This window comes from Mirounga angustirostris, unplaced genomic scaffold (genome assembly GCF_029215605.1).
Source record: "Mirounga angustirostris isolate CCGP_5_RB_7025 unplaced genomic scaffold, mMirAng1.0.hap1 SCAF_6, whole genome shotgun sequence".
Taxonomy (NCBI): domain Eukaryota; kingdom Metazoa; phylum Chordata; class Mammalia; order Carnivora; family Phocidae; genus Mirounga; species Mirounga angustirostris.
The window spans coordinates 35,890,823-35,908,002 of NW_026991714.1; the positions used below are offsets into that span (position 1 = coordinate 35,890,823).

Below are 17,180 nucleotides of genomic sequence, written 5' to 3' on the forward strand. Positions count from 1 at the left end.
AACACAGAATATAGACAAGTTGAGAACTGGGAGACAAGATAGTGGGTTATATTCTTCTCTGATCTTGGGCATGATCCTTCCTTTTGTAGGCCCAATTTCTACAACTCTAACATGAGAAGATGGATTAAATGAGCTCTTCCAGCTCTGTTGTTCTATGATTCCATGTGAATAGTCTTTCCTCTAATTAGCTCTCATCTGTGCTCGTGCACACGCAAGCACGCACGCACACACACAAAGCACATGCCGCCCTCTTGCAGATCAAGCCAGACAACTCCCAGACCCATTGGTGATTTCCACACTGACTAGAATTTGTACTTTCTCATGTGGGGAGTCTGGAAGCTAGCTTCCATTGTGTCATGTTTGATTTGGCTGGAGAAATAAATTTGGCAGTGCTTTGTATTGCCACACCTTTGTATTCTGAGTTTTTCCACATTCTTCTTGGTATTCTGGATTTTGAAACACTTTTCTTGCTTATTTTCCAGCTGAGTATTTCAGTCTTTATTCTTCAGTATCCCTGCTGTTCTTTCTGCCCTAGGAGTGGCCCACATCTCAGATGGTCTGCTCTGGCCCTGGCAGATCATTTAAAAAGTGGGTGATAGATAAAGAGGAGAGGCTTGGAAATTCCACGACATCGTCTCTTCACGGAACCCCTGATGGCATAATGACCAAGTACTGGAAATTATATCGCAACTTTATTCCAGGAAACATGTGTGCATCTAATGTTGGTGGATTAACTGTATCTTATTATCCCATACTTCTACACGTGAGGGCTAGGCAAAGGAAGCGTAGAGTCATGGAATCATAGAATAACAGAGCTAGAGAAATTGTATCCAATCTTTATTATGTGAACTTTTTGAAAATGTGAGTTATGTGAGAGAGCAAGGTCCTGTTAGTCTTGTTCACAGCTGTATCCTCAGGCCTAATCAGGCTGCGGCACATAGTAGGCACTCATGAAATTTCTGATCATGAATGAAAATGAATGTACAAGTCAGATTCTTAGAGGAGTGCAGGTCTCACGCACCATCCTCGCCGCCCCCACCCCACCCCCGCCCCGTCCATTTTCAGTAGGCAGAAATGTTAGTAGGCTAACACTTTCTCTGCCAAACAACTGATGATCTAAAAAGGATTAAAGGTATTAAGGGAATTCTGCTCCTTATTAATTCTGAGTTCCTTCTATGAATAGGCATGAATAACTCATGACGTCACTGTTTTGTAAATTTAGGCATTTCTTTCTTTCTTTTTTTTTTTTTTAAAGATTTTCTTTATTTATTTGAGACAGAGAGAATGAGAGACAGAGAGCATGAGAGGGAGGAGGGTCAGAGGGAGAAGCAGACTCCCCGCCGAGCAGGGAGCCCGCTGCGGGACTCGATCCCAGGACCCTGGGATCATGACCTGAGCCGAAGGCAGCCGCTTAACCAACTGAGCCACCCAGGCGCCCCAATTTAGGTATTTCGATATTGATTTTTCTTAAACTTCCGTCTTTGCCCCTCCGTTCTGCCCACTGAGCACCCCTTAAACACACACACCACCCACGCACCGCACACCACCCACCTGCCCCACAAGAGCGGCAGGCTGGGGAGGGTCTGGTCTCTCGCCACCAGCCCGGCACCTGCACGAAACAAACAAGGTCTTGTGCGGCCACCTAGTGGAGCCTCCTCCTCACTGCAGCCCCTCGTAGTTTCTGGAAGAGCGGAGGGAGACTGCAGGCAGCCGCTGCTCTGAAGATGGCCCACCGCTTCCACAGGCCCGCGAGCCGCCGTGGAAGGTGAGCCGGGCGAGAGAGGAGGGGGGCGCGTGGGCGGGCGCAGCCGCGTCGCGGCCCCACTTCCGCTGGGCTGCGCGGCCCAAGGCTGCGCGCGTGAGGCCGGGCGGCCCTGATGCCGGCGGAGGAAGTGATGTCATGGCCGCCTCCTCAGAGCCGCCTTGGACCAGAGGGTGGGGGTGGGGAGAGGGGACGCGGCCGGGGCGAGCCGCGCGGCCCTGGTCTCCCGAGGAAAGCCAGCCTCTGCGAGACTTGTTTAGCAGAGATCCCTCGCCTCCGTTTTGAACTCCCCATTGGAGTCCTTGGCAGAATGGTCCTTTGGGTGGAGAAGCTAGTGGTGGAGGACACAGAAAAGGAACAGCAGAACGGTGGCCGGAGAAGAGAGCCAGCAGAACCCCGCAGCCCCTGGGCAGTGGGGTTTCAGTGAGGAGGGGTGGGGACCACAGTGTCCAACCTGGAACCTCCCCGCAGACCCCCCCATCTTCGGAGGCCACTCAGTTCCGGGCCCCAGGAAGGAGGTGGCCCTGGGAGACAAAAGTAAAAGATCAGCCCTGATCGGACACACACCATTACGAACACCTCTTTGCAGTTTTATACACCGTCTTGCAGGTGCTGAAATGCGTAGTACCATTGCGTGGCTTCGCCTTTCCTTTGCTAATTTTGTGTGTTCACCTGAAAAAAAAGAATGTCTCCAACGTGCACCACATTGGAAATTATCTTTAGCCCTGGTTCCCATCTTTACCCAGAATAGCTCTGTGTGAGCCTTTCTCAGGTGCCTACAAATTCTGCCTCTAAAGCCTTAGGTTTCTCCCCTTGAACAGAACTTGTCCTCAAGCCTGCTGTCCATGCTCGTCCACACCCACTCCCATTGCCAGTGTCTCCAAAGAGCAGTTTATGCTGACCACTCTGTCCCTACCCTGTTCCCATCTGTCTTCTGTCCTAACCAGTCCACGGAAACTGCTCTTTTATAGGGATTGCTCATGACTTTCTCATTGCCAAATCCAAAGGCCTCATTAATAATAACATGTCAGGTTTGGTATTTTATACAGTCACAGCCCCTGGTGTTCAAGGATGTAACTTTATTTTCCTAGAACTGACCTCAGACCAGGAACTCAACCTCCCATGTCTGCTTGGCGGCATAAAATGTAGTCTTTCCTAATTCAAGATAAACTCAGTCACTTCTTTTTCTTTTTTTTATGATTTTATTTATTTATTTGACAGAGAGAGACACAGCGAGAGAGGGAACACAAGCAGGGGGAGCGGCAGGCAGAGGGAGAAGCAGACTCCCCACTGAGCAAGGAGCCCGATGTGGGACTCGATTCCAGGACCCAGGGATCATGACCTGAGCCGAAGGCAGACGCTTAACCGAGCCACCCAGGCGTCCCAAACTCAGACACTTCCGTTTTATTTTTTTCATCCATATACAAGCACTAAACTGGGGGATTATAATTCAAAACTAAGCTTTGTTTTCTGGTTCTCTGGGCAGGTCTGTTTTCTACATAATTGTATATTGCTTTGTCCTTTGTATTATGGTAAGAATAACATCACATAATAAAAATACGTGATTTAAAAAATTTTTTTTAAGTTTTTATTTAAATTCCAGTTAGTTAACACAGTGTAATATTAGCTTCAGCTTTACAATTTAGTGACTCAACACTTACAGATAACACCCGATGCTCATCACAAGTGCCCTCCTAAATTCCCCATCACCTATTTCATCCAGCCCTCTATCCACCTCGCCTTTGGTAGCCATGAGTTTGTTATCTATAGTTAAGAGTCTGTTTCTTGGGACACGTGGATGGCTCAGTCGGTTAAGTGTCTGCTGTCGGCTCAGGTCACCATCCCAGGGTCCTGAGGCTGAGCCACATCATGTTCCCTGCTCAGCAGAGAGCCTGCTTCTCCCTCTGCCCCTCCCCCTGCTTATTTTTTCTCTCTGTCAAAGGAATAAATAAAATCTTTAAAAAAATAAATAAATAAGAGTCTGTTTCTTGGTTTGCCTCTTTCTTTTTTCCCTATGATTATTTGTTTTGTTTCTTAAATTCCACATATGAGTGAAATCATATGGTACTTGTCTTTCTCTGACTTATTTCGCTTAGTATAATTCTCTCTAGTTCCATCCATGCCGTTATAAATGGCAAGATGTCATTCTTTTTATTTTTTAAGATTTTATTTATTCATTTGAGACACAGAGATACAGAGAGAGAGAGAGAGCATGAGCAGGGAGAGAGGCAGAGGGAGAGGGAGAAGCAGGCTCCTCGCTGAGCCTGGAGCCCGACGCGGGGCTCGATCCCAGGACCCTGGGATCATGACCTGAGCCGAAGGCAGACGCTTAATGACTGAGCCACCCAGGCGCCCCGATGTCATTCTTTTTATGGCTAAGTAATATTCCATTGCATATATATACCACATCTTTATTCATTCATCAGTTGATGGACATTTGGGCTGTTTCCATAGTTTGGCTATTGTTAATGCTGCTATAAACATCAGGATGCATGTATCCTTTTGAGTTAGTATTTCTGTATTCTTTGGGTAAATACCTAGTAGTGCAATTGCTGAGTCGAAGGGTAGTTCTATTTTTAACTTTCTGAGGAGCTTCCATACTGTTTTCCAATTCTGTTTTAGAACATGATCTCTTTTGGGTAGCTATTCAGGAATTGCCTTCTCTTTATTCTCTCTACTCCTTTCAGTCTCTGCATCTGCAGAGGACATGTGCCTGGAGGGTGGAGCTTATGCATCACTCTGGTTTGGGGAGGAAAGCAGTGTCCGGCCCATCGTGACGCTCTGTCCACACCAGCCTCCGCGGAAGCAACTCTTCCTCCATGTCCCATTGTCCCGATGTGCCAAGTGTCCACCATTCCCTCCCCTTGCCTTTATTCTCATGGTCCAGACTCCAGTTCTTGCAGTTCACTTTGGCTAACACTTTCTGCCAACCCACCGAGGCTCAGAGCCTCTTATCCATCCTTCTTGGTGGCCACAGTAACTTTTTAGGCCTTTTCTCATTTTGCCGAGGCACCTGCGGCTCTGTGTAGCCACCCTAGACCCTCGCTGCTCTACTCTTCTGTCACCGTTCCGGATGTGGCAATTCTCTGGGAGCGGTTGTTCTCCCTGGGACATTCTGAGAGGAGAGACACATGTGCCCTCTGCTATGACATCCCTGGTGACATGCACATTTCAGTGACTGTGACTACAATAGGAAACAGAGTTCACATCATGGCAAAGGACATGCACACAACACGAATGAAACAATAGCTTCATGAAACAATACATAGCATGACTCCTTGCAGTGTACTTTGGTATTTTCTATTCCATTCCATTTCATCTCTTTTAATGCCTGTTTTAACCCAATAAATAAATCAATTTTATGATCCAAGAGTAAGTCTCAACCGCCAATTTGAAAAACACTGTCCTCATAGTGGGTTTCTATTGTTCACTTCCCCAGGGATTTGGCTCATGGGGTGGGCATTGGGCCCCAAACCAAAAATCAGGAAACAGTTTCACACACATTTTTGTTCTTTCTCAAAATGCACAGCTTTCAGAATAAAAGAAAGTCCTGTCTTTCAAGATGTTGTCTCTACTACGAGTTTAAAATAAATCCATTCAGACATTCAACAGACTTTATTCTCAGCTTTATCTACTCTCAGTGTGAGAACAATATCTGTAGAATATGACAGAGTGGTAGAGGAAATAATGAGTATAAAGAAGCACAAGGAAATAAAACCTCACTGAATATTTCCAAACATTTTATGTTCTATTGGTAATATTAATAATAATAGCTAATAATGATTCAGTGCATATTATGGGTCAGGCACTATGCTTAGTATTTCACATTTATTATTTCAGTTAATCATAATGGCTTATCTACGATATGGTACTAATATTATCCCCATTTTATAAAAAGGAAACAAAAACTAATCTAAATTTGACTCTGTTCCCTCCCTGCACACTTGAAGACTGTTACTCATGTTCATTTCTTTCTTTGTGATTACTCCATCTCTATAAAATGACGGAGGAGGACTAGACTGTATCTTTCAGTTCCAAAAGGGCTCAACCACCTTCTCAAAAGCATGGCTGCTTTCTACTCAGTTTGAAAACTAATGGTTTTATGGTAAGCTGAGTTGGACCTTCACACGATCCCTTCTGCTGCTTAGTCACTCCCCATCCAGGGCTCCGTAAGTCCTAGAACTTATCAAGGTCATCCACAACCTTTTCCTAAACTAGAAGGGACTGGGAGTCCTTCCTAGTTCTTAGCAGCCTGCAGGCCCTTAACAGAAATGACTGTAGTAGTTTTTCTTTATTTTGTCTCAAACACACATCTGTAAAAGGAAGAAAGATGCCTGGGTAATGAAAACAAAAGACAATTACAAACTTTTAATTTTCCCAATTTGGTTAGTTTGTGTATTTAGTAACTATATTTGTTGAATATTTGTTGAATATTTATTGAATATGTAGGCACTATTCTTTTTCTTTTTTTAAAGATTTATTTATTTGAGAGAGAGAGAGAATGGGGGGAGGGGCAGTGGGAGAGAGAGGGGAGAGAGAAGCAGACCCCCACTGAGTGAGGAGCCCAACATGGGGCTCCATCTCACCACCGTGAAATCATGACCTGAGCTGAAACCAGGAGTTGGATGTTTAACTGACTGAGCCACCCAGGCGTCCCTGTAGGCACTATTCCACATACTACTAGTGGTGAGCAAGATAGATCAAACTCCTGCTTGCCCTTCTGGGCTCCTGGGTGACTCAGTTGGTTAAGTATCCAACTCTTGATTTCAGCTCAAGTCACGATCTCAGGGTCTTGAGATCAAGCCCTTCATGGGGCTCCTTGCTGGGCGTGGAACCTACTTAAGATTCTCCCTCTCCCTCTGCACCCTCCCTCGAAACCCCCTGCCCAAAACAAAAACTCTTGCCCTTCTAGAGTTTACATTCTAGAGGGGCTGGTTTCAGGGAAGGGCAGACACTGACTGGCACTTTTCAACCTTCTTTTAAATCACACCTCCCAGTAAGAAATACTTTTTGCACAGCAATGAAGTACATGCCTTCTTCCCCTGCCCTACACAAAAGAATCATAAGTATTGTAGAACAACACTTACTCTTATTACATATAAAAAGCTAAAAACAGGGGTGCCTGGGTGGCTCAGTCATTAAGTGTCTGCCTTCGGCTCAGGTCATGATCCCAGGGTCCTGGGATCGAGCCCCGCATCGGGCTCCCTGCTCGGCGGGAAGCCTGCTTCTCCCTCCCCCACTCCCCCTGCTTGTGTTCCCTCTCTCGCTGTGTCTCTCTCTGCCAAATAAATAAATAAAATCTTAAGAAAAAAAAGCTAAAAACATAAAAATACTATTATCAATACTTGAATGCAGCATAGAAAAAAATTTCCAAATAAGTAATGCAAATCAAGAGTTAGGCAAGATTTTATTTAATGCAATGCAGTCCAGAACACAAAAGGACAAATACTTTGTGCATAAACCCATGAGCCTATTTCTGTTGTTCTAATCAGTTTTAAAGGTTGAAAATCCTCAGTCATACAAATAGTTTATTGTCAGTGGTGATAGTGGCAATGCATTCTTTTTACCCAGCAATGGAAATTCTTCTTTAATCTTACTCTAAAGTAATGATGCATTTAATGTCTTGTGATCATCCTTTAGTGCAAATGAAGAACTCAGCAGCAATAATTCATTTGTCTCTTTAGGGCACCAAGTTTGAGTCAATTATTGATTCAGAGTTTCAAAAAGAAAATGGTTTTTCATTGGAAAAAAATTTCCTAATTTTATAATTTCTCTTCTGGAAAATAATGATTGCAAATTTATAGCTGAGGAGCCAAATGTAACAATATCCCTAACTTTATTTCAGTCCCTCTCCTTACTAATAATGTCTTCTTCAATGCGTTGCAACAGTATTGGGAACAAATAGGAACTAGGGTGATTGGTTTTAAGTCTTTCTTGCCATAACAAAATGTCTTTTGGAATCCTGGATGTTTGACTTGCTGAATTACATTGTTTTCTCCCTGTAGTTATAAATATAGGTTCATTAAAAATATCAATATCATCAGTGAAGTGTACTACTAATTTAAAATCCCAAACATCATCTTCGAAAATGAAATTGTTTGCAAAATGAGATTGCTTTTCAACGAGAAAAACGTTATTGTCATTTCTGAGTTTATTCACTCTGCTTAATACTTCCCCTTAGGTCCCCTTAGGACAATCAATGAACTTCAGTATGATTCAACACGAGTGTCTGGTTTGCTCCAAACCGAACAAAACACATCAATATTTTGTTCAGTGAGCTCTCTTTAATGAATTTAACAAATTTCACCATGTTTTTTTCTAACGCTTCCATGAAATTCAGCAGAATTGTTTCTAGAGATGCCAAGTTGAATTCCTATTGATGCTGTTTTCTAAGCACAGTGTTTTTACTAGCTTCTAACAGAATTTTAATAGCTTTGTTATGCTTTCTAGACATTCTGCTGGCTCTGTCACTCGTAGTTCCTTTATTATTTTTCCAGTTTAATAGATATTGACCAATGAGGCATTTTTTCCAGTTTTGTAAATATATCTGATCCAGTGTGTGTGAAGTTAAATTTAAACACACACACACCCCTTGTCATCTTGTAAAAACTAGAAAAGTTGAATTACTCACAGAATCCATACTCTTTCTGGGATGGATCATAAGTTCTATACTGGATTTTAGCCACATGGGAAGCATGGCTTTAAAAGTCTCTGCAGTAGCACAGATTTAACTAGAAATAGTATTATACCACAGAATTGTAAATTTTACTAGCCATTTAGCATTAAAAATCATAGATATCAAATCTAGTCATATTAGATGAGTAATTTTTCAACATCTATATGAGCCATTCTCTCTTTTGCTGAACAATATGCAGCTAAATGTCATTAACAGTCTGTGGAACTACTAAGAAATTGTGCCAGTAATTTTTTGTCCAAAAATGTTTGAGGGGCTTGTTGACAAGTCCAGCATGCTGTGTTTCTCAGTGTCCTACTGATTTTGAAGGTGTCATTACAAAATAATATATTGGGGTTTGTCACTTTTGTTGGATTTCCACAATGAAAAACATTTCATTCTTTATTTTATTTTTTTAAGTAGGCTCTACGCCCAGCGCAGAGCCCAACTCGGGGCTTGAACTCACAGCCCTGAGATCAAGACCTGAGCTGAGATCAAGAGTCAGACCCCTAACTGACTGAGCCACCCAGGTGCCCCTGAAAAAACATTTAAAATATCCTGCCTTGTAAAGTCTTGCATCCTCTTTTTTCTTTTCAGCATGCTCCTCCAATGAAGTTGAAGCTTACTATTTTCTCAACATTTATAGTTCTAGATATCTGGAGGTTGAACTTAGGCATCCTTCTAATTCTCACTTCTCTTTCACTTTTCTAACAGTAAGGCGAAGTCCCATGAAAGGACAATTCATGCTAATTTCATGAAATGTACATTTGATTCAAACCTGAAACATATCTTACTTGATAATGTCTTTTCAGAAAAAAAATGCTTTATGATGAAGTCTGATTGATGTTACTATAAAATATAAACTGTTAATTGTCCTGTATGGTGATGGTCAAATTCACATCATATACCAGAAAATCAAATGAGAGTTTTTGTTTTTTTTTAAGATTTTATTTATTTATTTGAGAGAGAGAGTGAGTGAGAGAGCACAAGCCAGGGAAGGGGCAGGGGGAGAAGGAGGAGCAGACTCCTGGCTGACCAGGGAGTCCCATGTGGGACTCGATCCCAGAACTCCTGAGCCGAAGGCAGATGCTTAACTGACTGAACCACGCAGGCGCCCTCAAATGACAGTTTGTTAGAAGATACAATTTTATCATATTAGTCAGCTAATATTTGTCATAACCTTCCATTACTCTCTTAGTTCTGTTCACTAATTGGATACCGTATTTCTGACAAAGTTCACAATTCTTAATAAAAATCCAGTGGTGGGGCGCCTGAGTGGCTCAGTCGTTAAGCGTCTGCCTTCGGCTCAGGTCATGATCCCCGGGTCCTGGGATCCAGCCCCGCATCGGGCTCCCTGCTCTGCAGGAAGCCTGCTTCTCCCTCTCCCACTCCCTCTGCTTGTATTCCTTCTTTCGCTGTGTCTCTCTCTGTCAAATAAATAAATAAAATCTTTAAAAAAAAAAAATAAAAATCCAGTGGTGTGTTATCCTATTTTCTTTTTAAGAAAATTGTTTTAAAGATTTTATTTATTTATTTGAGAGGGGGAGAGAGAGAGCACACAAGTGGGGGGAGGGGCAGAGGGAGAGGGAGAAGCAGACTCCCCACTGAGCAGGGAGCCCAACATGGGACTCGATCCCAGGACCCTGGGATCATGACCTGAGCTGAAGGCAGACGCTTAACCAACAGGCGCCCCCTCTTCTATTTTCTGTTCTGTCCTATCATATTCTATTCTCTATTGTCCTCTACTCTGTTACATTTTGTTTAAAAAAATTAAGTCTGGTGTGACCCATTAGCTTTAGTTTACAACCTACTAATATATTATGTCTTGCAAGTAGTCTGAATAATGCTGACTTAAATAATAAATATGTTAAAAAAAACAAGAGAAGTTCAGAGAGTGGTAGTGTTATAGGAGAACATAAAAGAATAATGCAATGGAATGGAAAGTGTGGCAGGGGTTAATTTTGCCGGAGTGGTCAGGGAAGTCTTCTTGGAGAAGGTGACATTGAATTATGCTCTGCCTTGTTTAGGCTACTGATATGACTGCATTCTTGGGCATATATGGGTAGTTTGAACTATATTCTTTCAAATGTGCTTATTGTTTGCTAGTTGTTTTGTGTGTACTTGGTGAATCCCCAGCTAGGCTGCAACTTTCTGTAAGACAAGTCTTTTTTTTTTTTTTTTTTTTCATTAAAAAAAATCTCTCTCCCAGTATTTAGTTTTTTGCTGTGCATCAAGTAGATGTTGGACAAATAAATGCTAGTTCAGTGTTGACTACTGAGGATCACGGTGAACCAGCGCCAACATCCTCATAGGTAGAACAGATGAGAGCCTGTGCCCAGTGGTGAGGGTTAGGAAGGCCTTTAATGCTTCTGAATAGCTCTACATTATTGCCTTTGCCTGAAACTTCATGATTAGAAATTCTGTCCTTTACCTTTAAGCCTTCGTCAATTAAGTCTTAACAATTATTTGTGCCTCTGTTCAATGGATATTATTTCTATGGTTAAGTCATCATTGAATGTACAAAGAAGAGTTGGCCTGGTTAATCCTTCCTAAGCACCAGCCCTGCAGTGGGGAGAGTGGTTACCAGGTGCTCAGGGCCATCTGTCTAGACAGAGAGCCCTGCTGAGATACTCAGGCCATCATGAACTCGGAGGACCAGAGAGAAAACATGCCCAGGGCAGGCACCTGATTAATAATTTGAGATTAAAATAATGGCATAAAGAGTGACTGACCATTTACATACTAATTTTGATATATTTGTTCTTAAAGAAATACAATACCAAGGCACAAATTAGTTTTCTTTTTAAAACCTCAATTATCAGTAATTTTGGTCAATATTCTTTAGCCTCGGATTGCTTCTCAACTCCAGGAAGGATTCTCTCTGGCTTCACAGAAGGCTTCCAAGGGAAGGCAGCTCTGGCCTTCTGGCTGCAGGGCTGGCTGCTCCAGGTTCAAGTCAGGAAGCCCCAGAACCCTGATACTTCTTTTCTGAAATAGGCACAGATCTTTGAAAGCCAGACTTTTCTGCCTGTGTGTAAAGCACTGAAGAGAGGGGGGACAAATCCTCCCCTCTTTTCTCCCTTCTTCTAAGTAAACCCAACTTTTCTCCTCGTGTTTAGACCCAGACAACACCCCCACTCTAAACCCTGGCCTTTAAAAGATGTCTAGGCTTTTCAACAAATGGTGTTGAGAAAACTGGATATTCACGTGTAAAGGAATAAATTTGGACCCTTACCTTATGCCATATACAAAAATTAACTCAAAATGGATCTTACAACTAAACTTAAATAAATAAAAATAAATACATAAATAAACTTAAGGACTAAAACTATAAAACTCTTAGGAGCAAACGTAAGAGAAAAGCTTTACGACACTAGATTTGGCAATGATTTCTTGGATATGACCCCAAAGCACAAGGCAAACAAAGGAAAAAAATACATAAATTGGACTTCATCAAAATTAAAAACTTCACTGCATCAAAGGACACAACCAACAGAGTGGAGGGGCAACCCACGGAAAAGGAGAAAATATTTGTAAACCATATATCTTTTTTTTTTTTTAAAGATTTTATTTATTTATTTGACAGAGAGAGACACAGCGAGAGAGGGAACACAAGCAGGGGGAATGGGAGAGGGAGAAGCAGGCTTCCCGCGGAGCAGGGACCCCGATGCGAGGCTCGATCCCAGGACTCTGGGATCATGACCTGAGCCGAAGGCAGACGCTTAACGACTGAGCCACCCAGGCGCCCCTGTAAACCATATATCTGGTAAGGGGTTAATATCCCAAATATACAAAGAACTATAGCTCAACAACAAAAAGACAAACAATTTGATTAAAAAATGAGCCAAGGGCTTGTATAGACATTTCTCCAAAGAAGACGACATGTAAATGGTCAATAAGCACAAGAAAAGATCAACATCACTAATTATTAGAGAAATGCAAATCAAAAGCCCAATGAGATATTATCTCACACCTAGTAGGATGGCTGCTATCAAAAAACAAACAAAACCCCAAATAACAGTATTGGTGAGGATGTGGAGAAATTGGAACCCTGTGTACTGTTGGTGGGAATGTGCCCCGCTATGGTGAACAGTATGATGATTCATCAAAAAATTAAAAATAGAATTATTATGTGATCCAGCAATTCTGCTTCTGGGTATATAGCCCAAAGAATTGGAAGCAGAGTATCCAAAAAGAGATGTTTGTATGCCCATGTTCATAGAAGCATTATTCATAACAGCCGTAAGGTAGAAAGAACCCAAGTGTCTATCAACAGATGAATGGTTAAAAATGTGGTATATACATACAGTGGAATATTATTCAACCTAAAAAGGAAGGAAATTCTGACACAGCCTATAATAAGGCTAAGCCTTGAGGGCGTTGTGCAAAGTGAAATAAGCCATTCACAAAAGGACAAATGCTGTATGATTCCATGTATATGAGGTACCTAGAGAAGTCAAATCCATAGAGACAGAAAGTAGAACGGTGGTTGCCAGGGGCTGAGGGTAGTAGAGAGTTATTATTTAATGGGTACAGAATTTCAGGGTTGCAAGATGAAGAGTTTGGAGTTGCATGACACTGTGAATGAACTGAACACTTACTGAACTGTACCCTTAAAAATGGTTAAGATTGGGGGGCACCTGGGTGGCTCAGTGGGTTGAACATTTGACTCTTGGTTTCAGCTCAGGTTGTGATCTCAGGGTAGTGAGATCTGGCTTCAAGCTCAGTGGGGAATCTGCTGGGTGGGGGGAGTCTGCTCAAGATGGGGCGGTAGTTTGCTGGAGATGCTCTATCTCCCTCACCCTCTGCCCCTCCCCTTGCCCCCACAGGCATGCGCACGAGTGCATGCATAAATCTTAAAAAAAAATGGTTAAGATGGTAAATGTTATATGTGTATTTTACTACAAAAAAAAAAAAAGTTTATAAGCTTGTCCTCTTTCAGAATGTAATCTGACGGGAAAAAATCCCAAGGCCTCATATGATTTGCTGAATTTTAAGAAATACTTAAGGCACTTTAATTACCATATACTTATGTGATTGACTAAGTTGACAAATTCAGCATAGGACTAAGAATTTGCTAAGGATAGTCCCTAGGCTAATAGATAACGTGCAGAGTTTGTTAAGGTGTTTATATTTAGGGAAAATGTTTTAAGGTGATTTTAATATTTAGAAAGTCTCAGCATTCAGTTATGATAATGAAAAGTGAGATTCTAGGGTCCATAAAACTAACTTTATGGTAAGAAAAGTTTTTTTATTTTTTTCAGGGGTAACACATTAATTTTCTGTTATAAAATTAATTTGTGTTTAATAAAAATGTGGAAAGATTAAAAATAAAGCAATTCCCACCACCCAAATTTAACTTTATTTCCTTTCCAGTCATTTCTCCACACACAGGTTTAAAAAAGATATAGTTTGGTCATATTGCATATGATTAGTAACCATTATTTTAAAAGGCTGTGTATCTAATAGACTGAAGAGTGTATACATTTTTGTTTAATTTCTACTTCTTTATTTTTGGAAAATTCAGGAGTTTCCAGGATATTTTCCCCTTTATTATAGTATATTTTGGTACATTATAGTATATTTTCCTTGTTATTAAATAAGTTAAAATGATATGTTAAAATTAAAATCTTTGTTCATAAAGAGTATTTTCTACATTACAGATAATTTCCTTTGGATTTATTGTCATAGAGTTCAAAAGGTTTTAGGAATTTTGATACATTTGAAGGGTTTTGATATTGCCAAATTGTTTACCTACCTAAGAAGTTGTGTGTGAGTGCTATCACACTTGCCAGTCTTTAATGCCATTTATTTTTTATTTTTATTTTTTTTAAAACGAAGTTAGTCACTTTTTTAAAAAACGATTTTATTTATTTTAGAGGGAGAGAGCATGCACATGCAAGCAGGGGGAGGAGCAGAGGGGGAGGAAAAGGGAGGGGGAGAGAATCTCAAGCCAACTGCTCACTGAGCACAGAGCTGGATGCTGGACTTGATCCCAGGACCCTAAGATCATGACCTGAGCTGACATAGAGTCAGATGCTTAACCAACAGAGCCACCCAGGCACCCCTTTAATGTTATTTATTAACTTCTGCCAATTTCGTATATGAACATCCTATGTTCTTATTTCACTTTGCACTTCTTTAAGCTTTCTGCAATATGTTTCCTAATTGTGTATCCCAACTATTTTTTTATTGAATTCTTTATTCATGTGTCTTGCTCATCTGCAGCTGGCTTCTAACGTTTTCTTATTTAATCCATATATAACAATAAATAACACTTTGCATGGTAGTGCCTGCAAATACTTTTCCTAGTCTATTGCGTCTCTTTACATTTTGACTGTTTTTATTGATGTTTCTAATGTTCCTGTGATTATATCTGCCTTTATTTTTGTTTGTGTTTTCAGGTGACTATGTTGTTTGTGTAGAAAGGGGTTAAGAGTAAGTGACAGTGAACCTACATTATTGTCCACTAGTGTCATTTAGAAATAAGGTAGGAACTGTTATCTCATTCCTATCCCTGAGTCTGCCACTACCTGAGCTGAGTTGTTACTCTATCACTCCCTCTGCGAGGCTGAGGGTTCCCAGAAAAAAATACAGGATGCCCAATTAAAATTGAATTTCAGATAAACAACTAATACTTTTATTCAGTGTAAGTATATCCCAAATATTGCATGTGCCATACTGATACTACGAAAGTATTAGTTATTCATCTGAAATTCAATTTTAATTGGGCACTGTATTTTTATTTGATACATCTGGCACTTCTACTTGGAGCTCGTTTATTAACACCATCCTGTACTAGGCGGTGGGAGTGGGGATGGTGAGAGCTGAAAGAGAAGATAGTTCCTTTCTCAGAGTTTATGCTCTGATTTCTCAGAGAAATTAGCAATCAGAAAGATAATCTCCTGGACTATTTCAGTGACGGCTGGATTAAATTTAGAGCCTCTCTGTTTTCCTGCTGCCTAAGGCAGAGTTATCCACATTGACCTGATCATAGAACCACCTGAGACAACCCTCCCCTGGGGAGTCTGATCACTTTGGTTTGAAGAGGGATCCAGATGCCTCTGTTTTTTTTTTTTTTTTTTTTTAAGATTTTATTTATTTATTTGAGAGAGAGGGAATGAGAGACAGAGAGCATGAGAGGGAGGAGGGTCAGAGGGAGAAGCAGACCCCCCGCTGAGCAGGGAGCCTGATGCGGGATTCGATCCCGGGACTCCAGGATCATGAACTGAGCCGAAGGCAGTCGCTTAACCAACTGAGCCACCCAGGCACCCCAGATGCCTCTGGTTTTAACAAGAGCCCAGGTGACTGTCTGGCTCAGGTAGGTCTGTGGAACTCTGGCAGGCTCGGCGTCCTCTGAGCAACAGCGCTCAGCCGAAGTCACTTCCACTTTTTTACAACCCATTCGAAATCACTGGTACACATTTTGCAGTGGTGATAATCTCTGTAAATTGCTTTACAGGTGATAACGTTCATCCCATTCGGTCTGCACTCTGAATTCTCGAGGAAAGCAGGGAAGCTTATTTCCGCTTGACGGAGGAGGGCAGGGAGGCTCCCCGGGGCTAAGTTCACGCGGCCAGCCCGTCAAGCAGCCCGCCGCAAAGCCCGCCTTCCTTCCACCCCGCCAGGCTACCTCCTCTCGCCTCCGGAGCGTCCGTGGGGACCACTGGGCTGGAGTTAGAGCCCACCTGGAGTTTCAGGTGACTTCCGCTCCAAACGTGCGGGGCAGCCCCGGGCCTGCAACTAGCAAACGGATGGGGGAGAGGCCGGCGCGCCGCTCAGCGGAGAAACCCGGAGCCCCGGCGCGGGCGAGCGAGGGAGGCCGGGGGGCGGCCCCCAGCCCGCCGGAGCCCCGCACCCCCGGCGCGCCGCTCCCGCAGGGCCGCCCGCTTCCGAGCCGGGCCGCCTGCAGCCGGGGGCGCGCGGGCGCGGCGGCGGGGGCGCGCTCCGAGCACGCGCGCGGGGCCGGTCCTCCAACCGCCGCTCCCGGGGAAGAGGGCGGCTTCCCGGGAAGCCGGCCGCCGCCGCCGCCGCCGGGACTCGGAAGTGCCGAGAGGGTTGCTGGGGACTCGTGGCGCGCGTGAACGCCGCGGTCGCTGCCCGGGACAGCCCGGAGGTTGGTAGCGGGGCCGTAGCGGGTCCCGGGGAGGTTAAGTGCGGACTTTCCGTGGCGTACCCGCTTGAGAGCCAGAAATTCTCCAGGCGCTTTCCGCTTCCTACCCCGGCTCCTGCGTGCGCGCCCGGGGGGCGGGGCAGACGAGGCGCCCGGTCCCGCCGTGGAGACAAAGGGCCGAGCGCCCCGCGCCGCGCCGCGCTCCGGGCGAGGTGGCCGGGCTCCCGCAGGCCGGGCCGCGTCCGCGCCCGCGCCCGCCAGCGGCCTCTCCCCGGGCTTGGTCCCCAGTTTCCGCTGGTCCCCTGGGCGGTGTCAGAAGTGCGCCGGTCCTACTGCTGCGGCTCCAGTGACCCCCGAAGTTATTGATTTTGCTTTCTACTCTTCAGACTCAGTTGCCCTCTTTTCTTCAAAGTCTAGCCTGCAGGTGGCACCGGTCTCCGGCCTTGGTGTTAAGAAAAGTGCTGCTTCCTTGGTTCGTGGCTTTTGGATCAGAGCAGTCCTGCTAGGGGTTGGCGTCCTTGGTGGTTTGCATTTTATGGGGATGAGACTCGCTGTTTCTGTCTCTTTCGGGGTGGTGTTCCTCATTCATTCATTCATTCATTCATTCACAGAGCTAAGCACATAGGTGCTGT

General features: G+C 43.5%; 1 protein-coding gene across 8 annotated transcripts in view; it reads left to right on the forward strand.

Moving 5' to 3' along the window:
• Positions 1-1,511: 1,511 nt before the first annotated feature.
• HHAT (hedgehog acyltransferase) overlaps positions 1,512-17,180 on the forward strand; it is a 348,803-nt gene continuing 333,134 nt past the window's right edge. For 2 of the 8 annotated variants that reach the window (XM_045877162.3, XM_064594130.1), the window contains exon 1: positions 15,865-16,135. Coding sequence is in view for 4 of the 8 variants with exons in the window: in XM_064594128.1 (XP_064450198.1) it covers positions 1,725-1,765 (41 nt within the window). In the remaining 4 variants the exon portion in view is untranslated. Of the gene's footprint in view, positions 1,766-15,864; positions 16,136-16,413; positions 16,552-17,180 lie in introns of those variants that run through there. The other 6 variants (XM_064594127.1, XM_064594128.1, XM_064594132.1 and 3 more) reach the window with 6 other exon arrangements.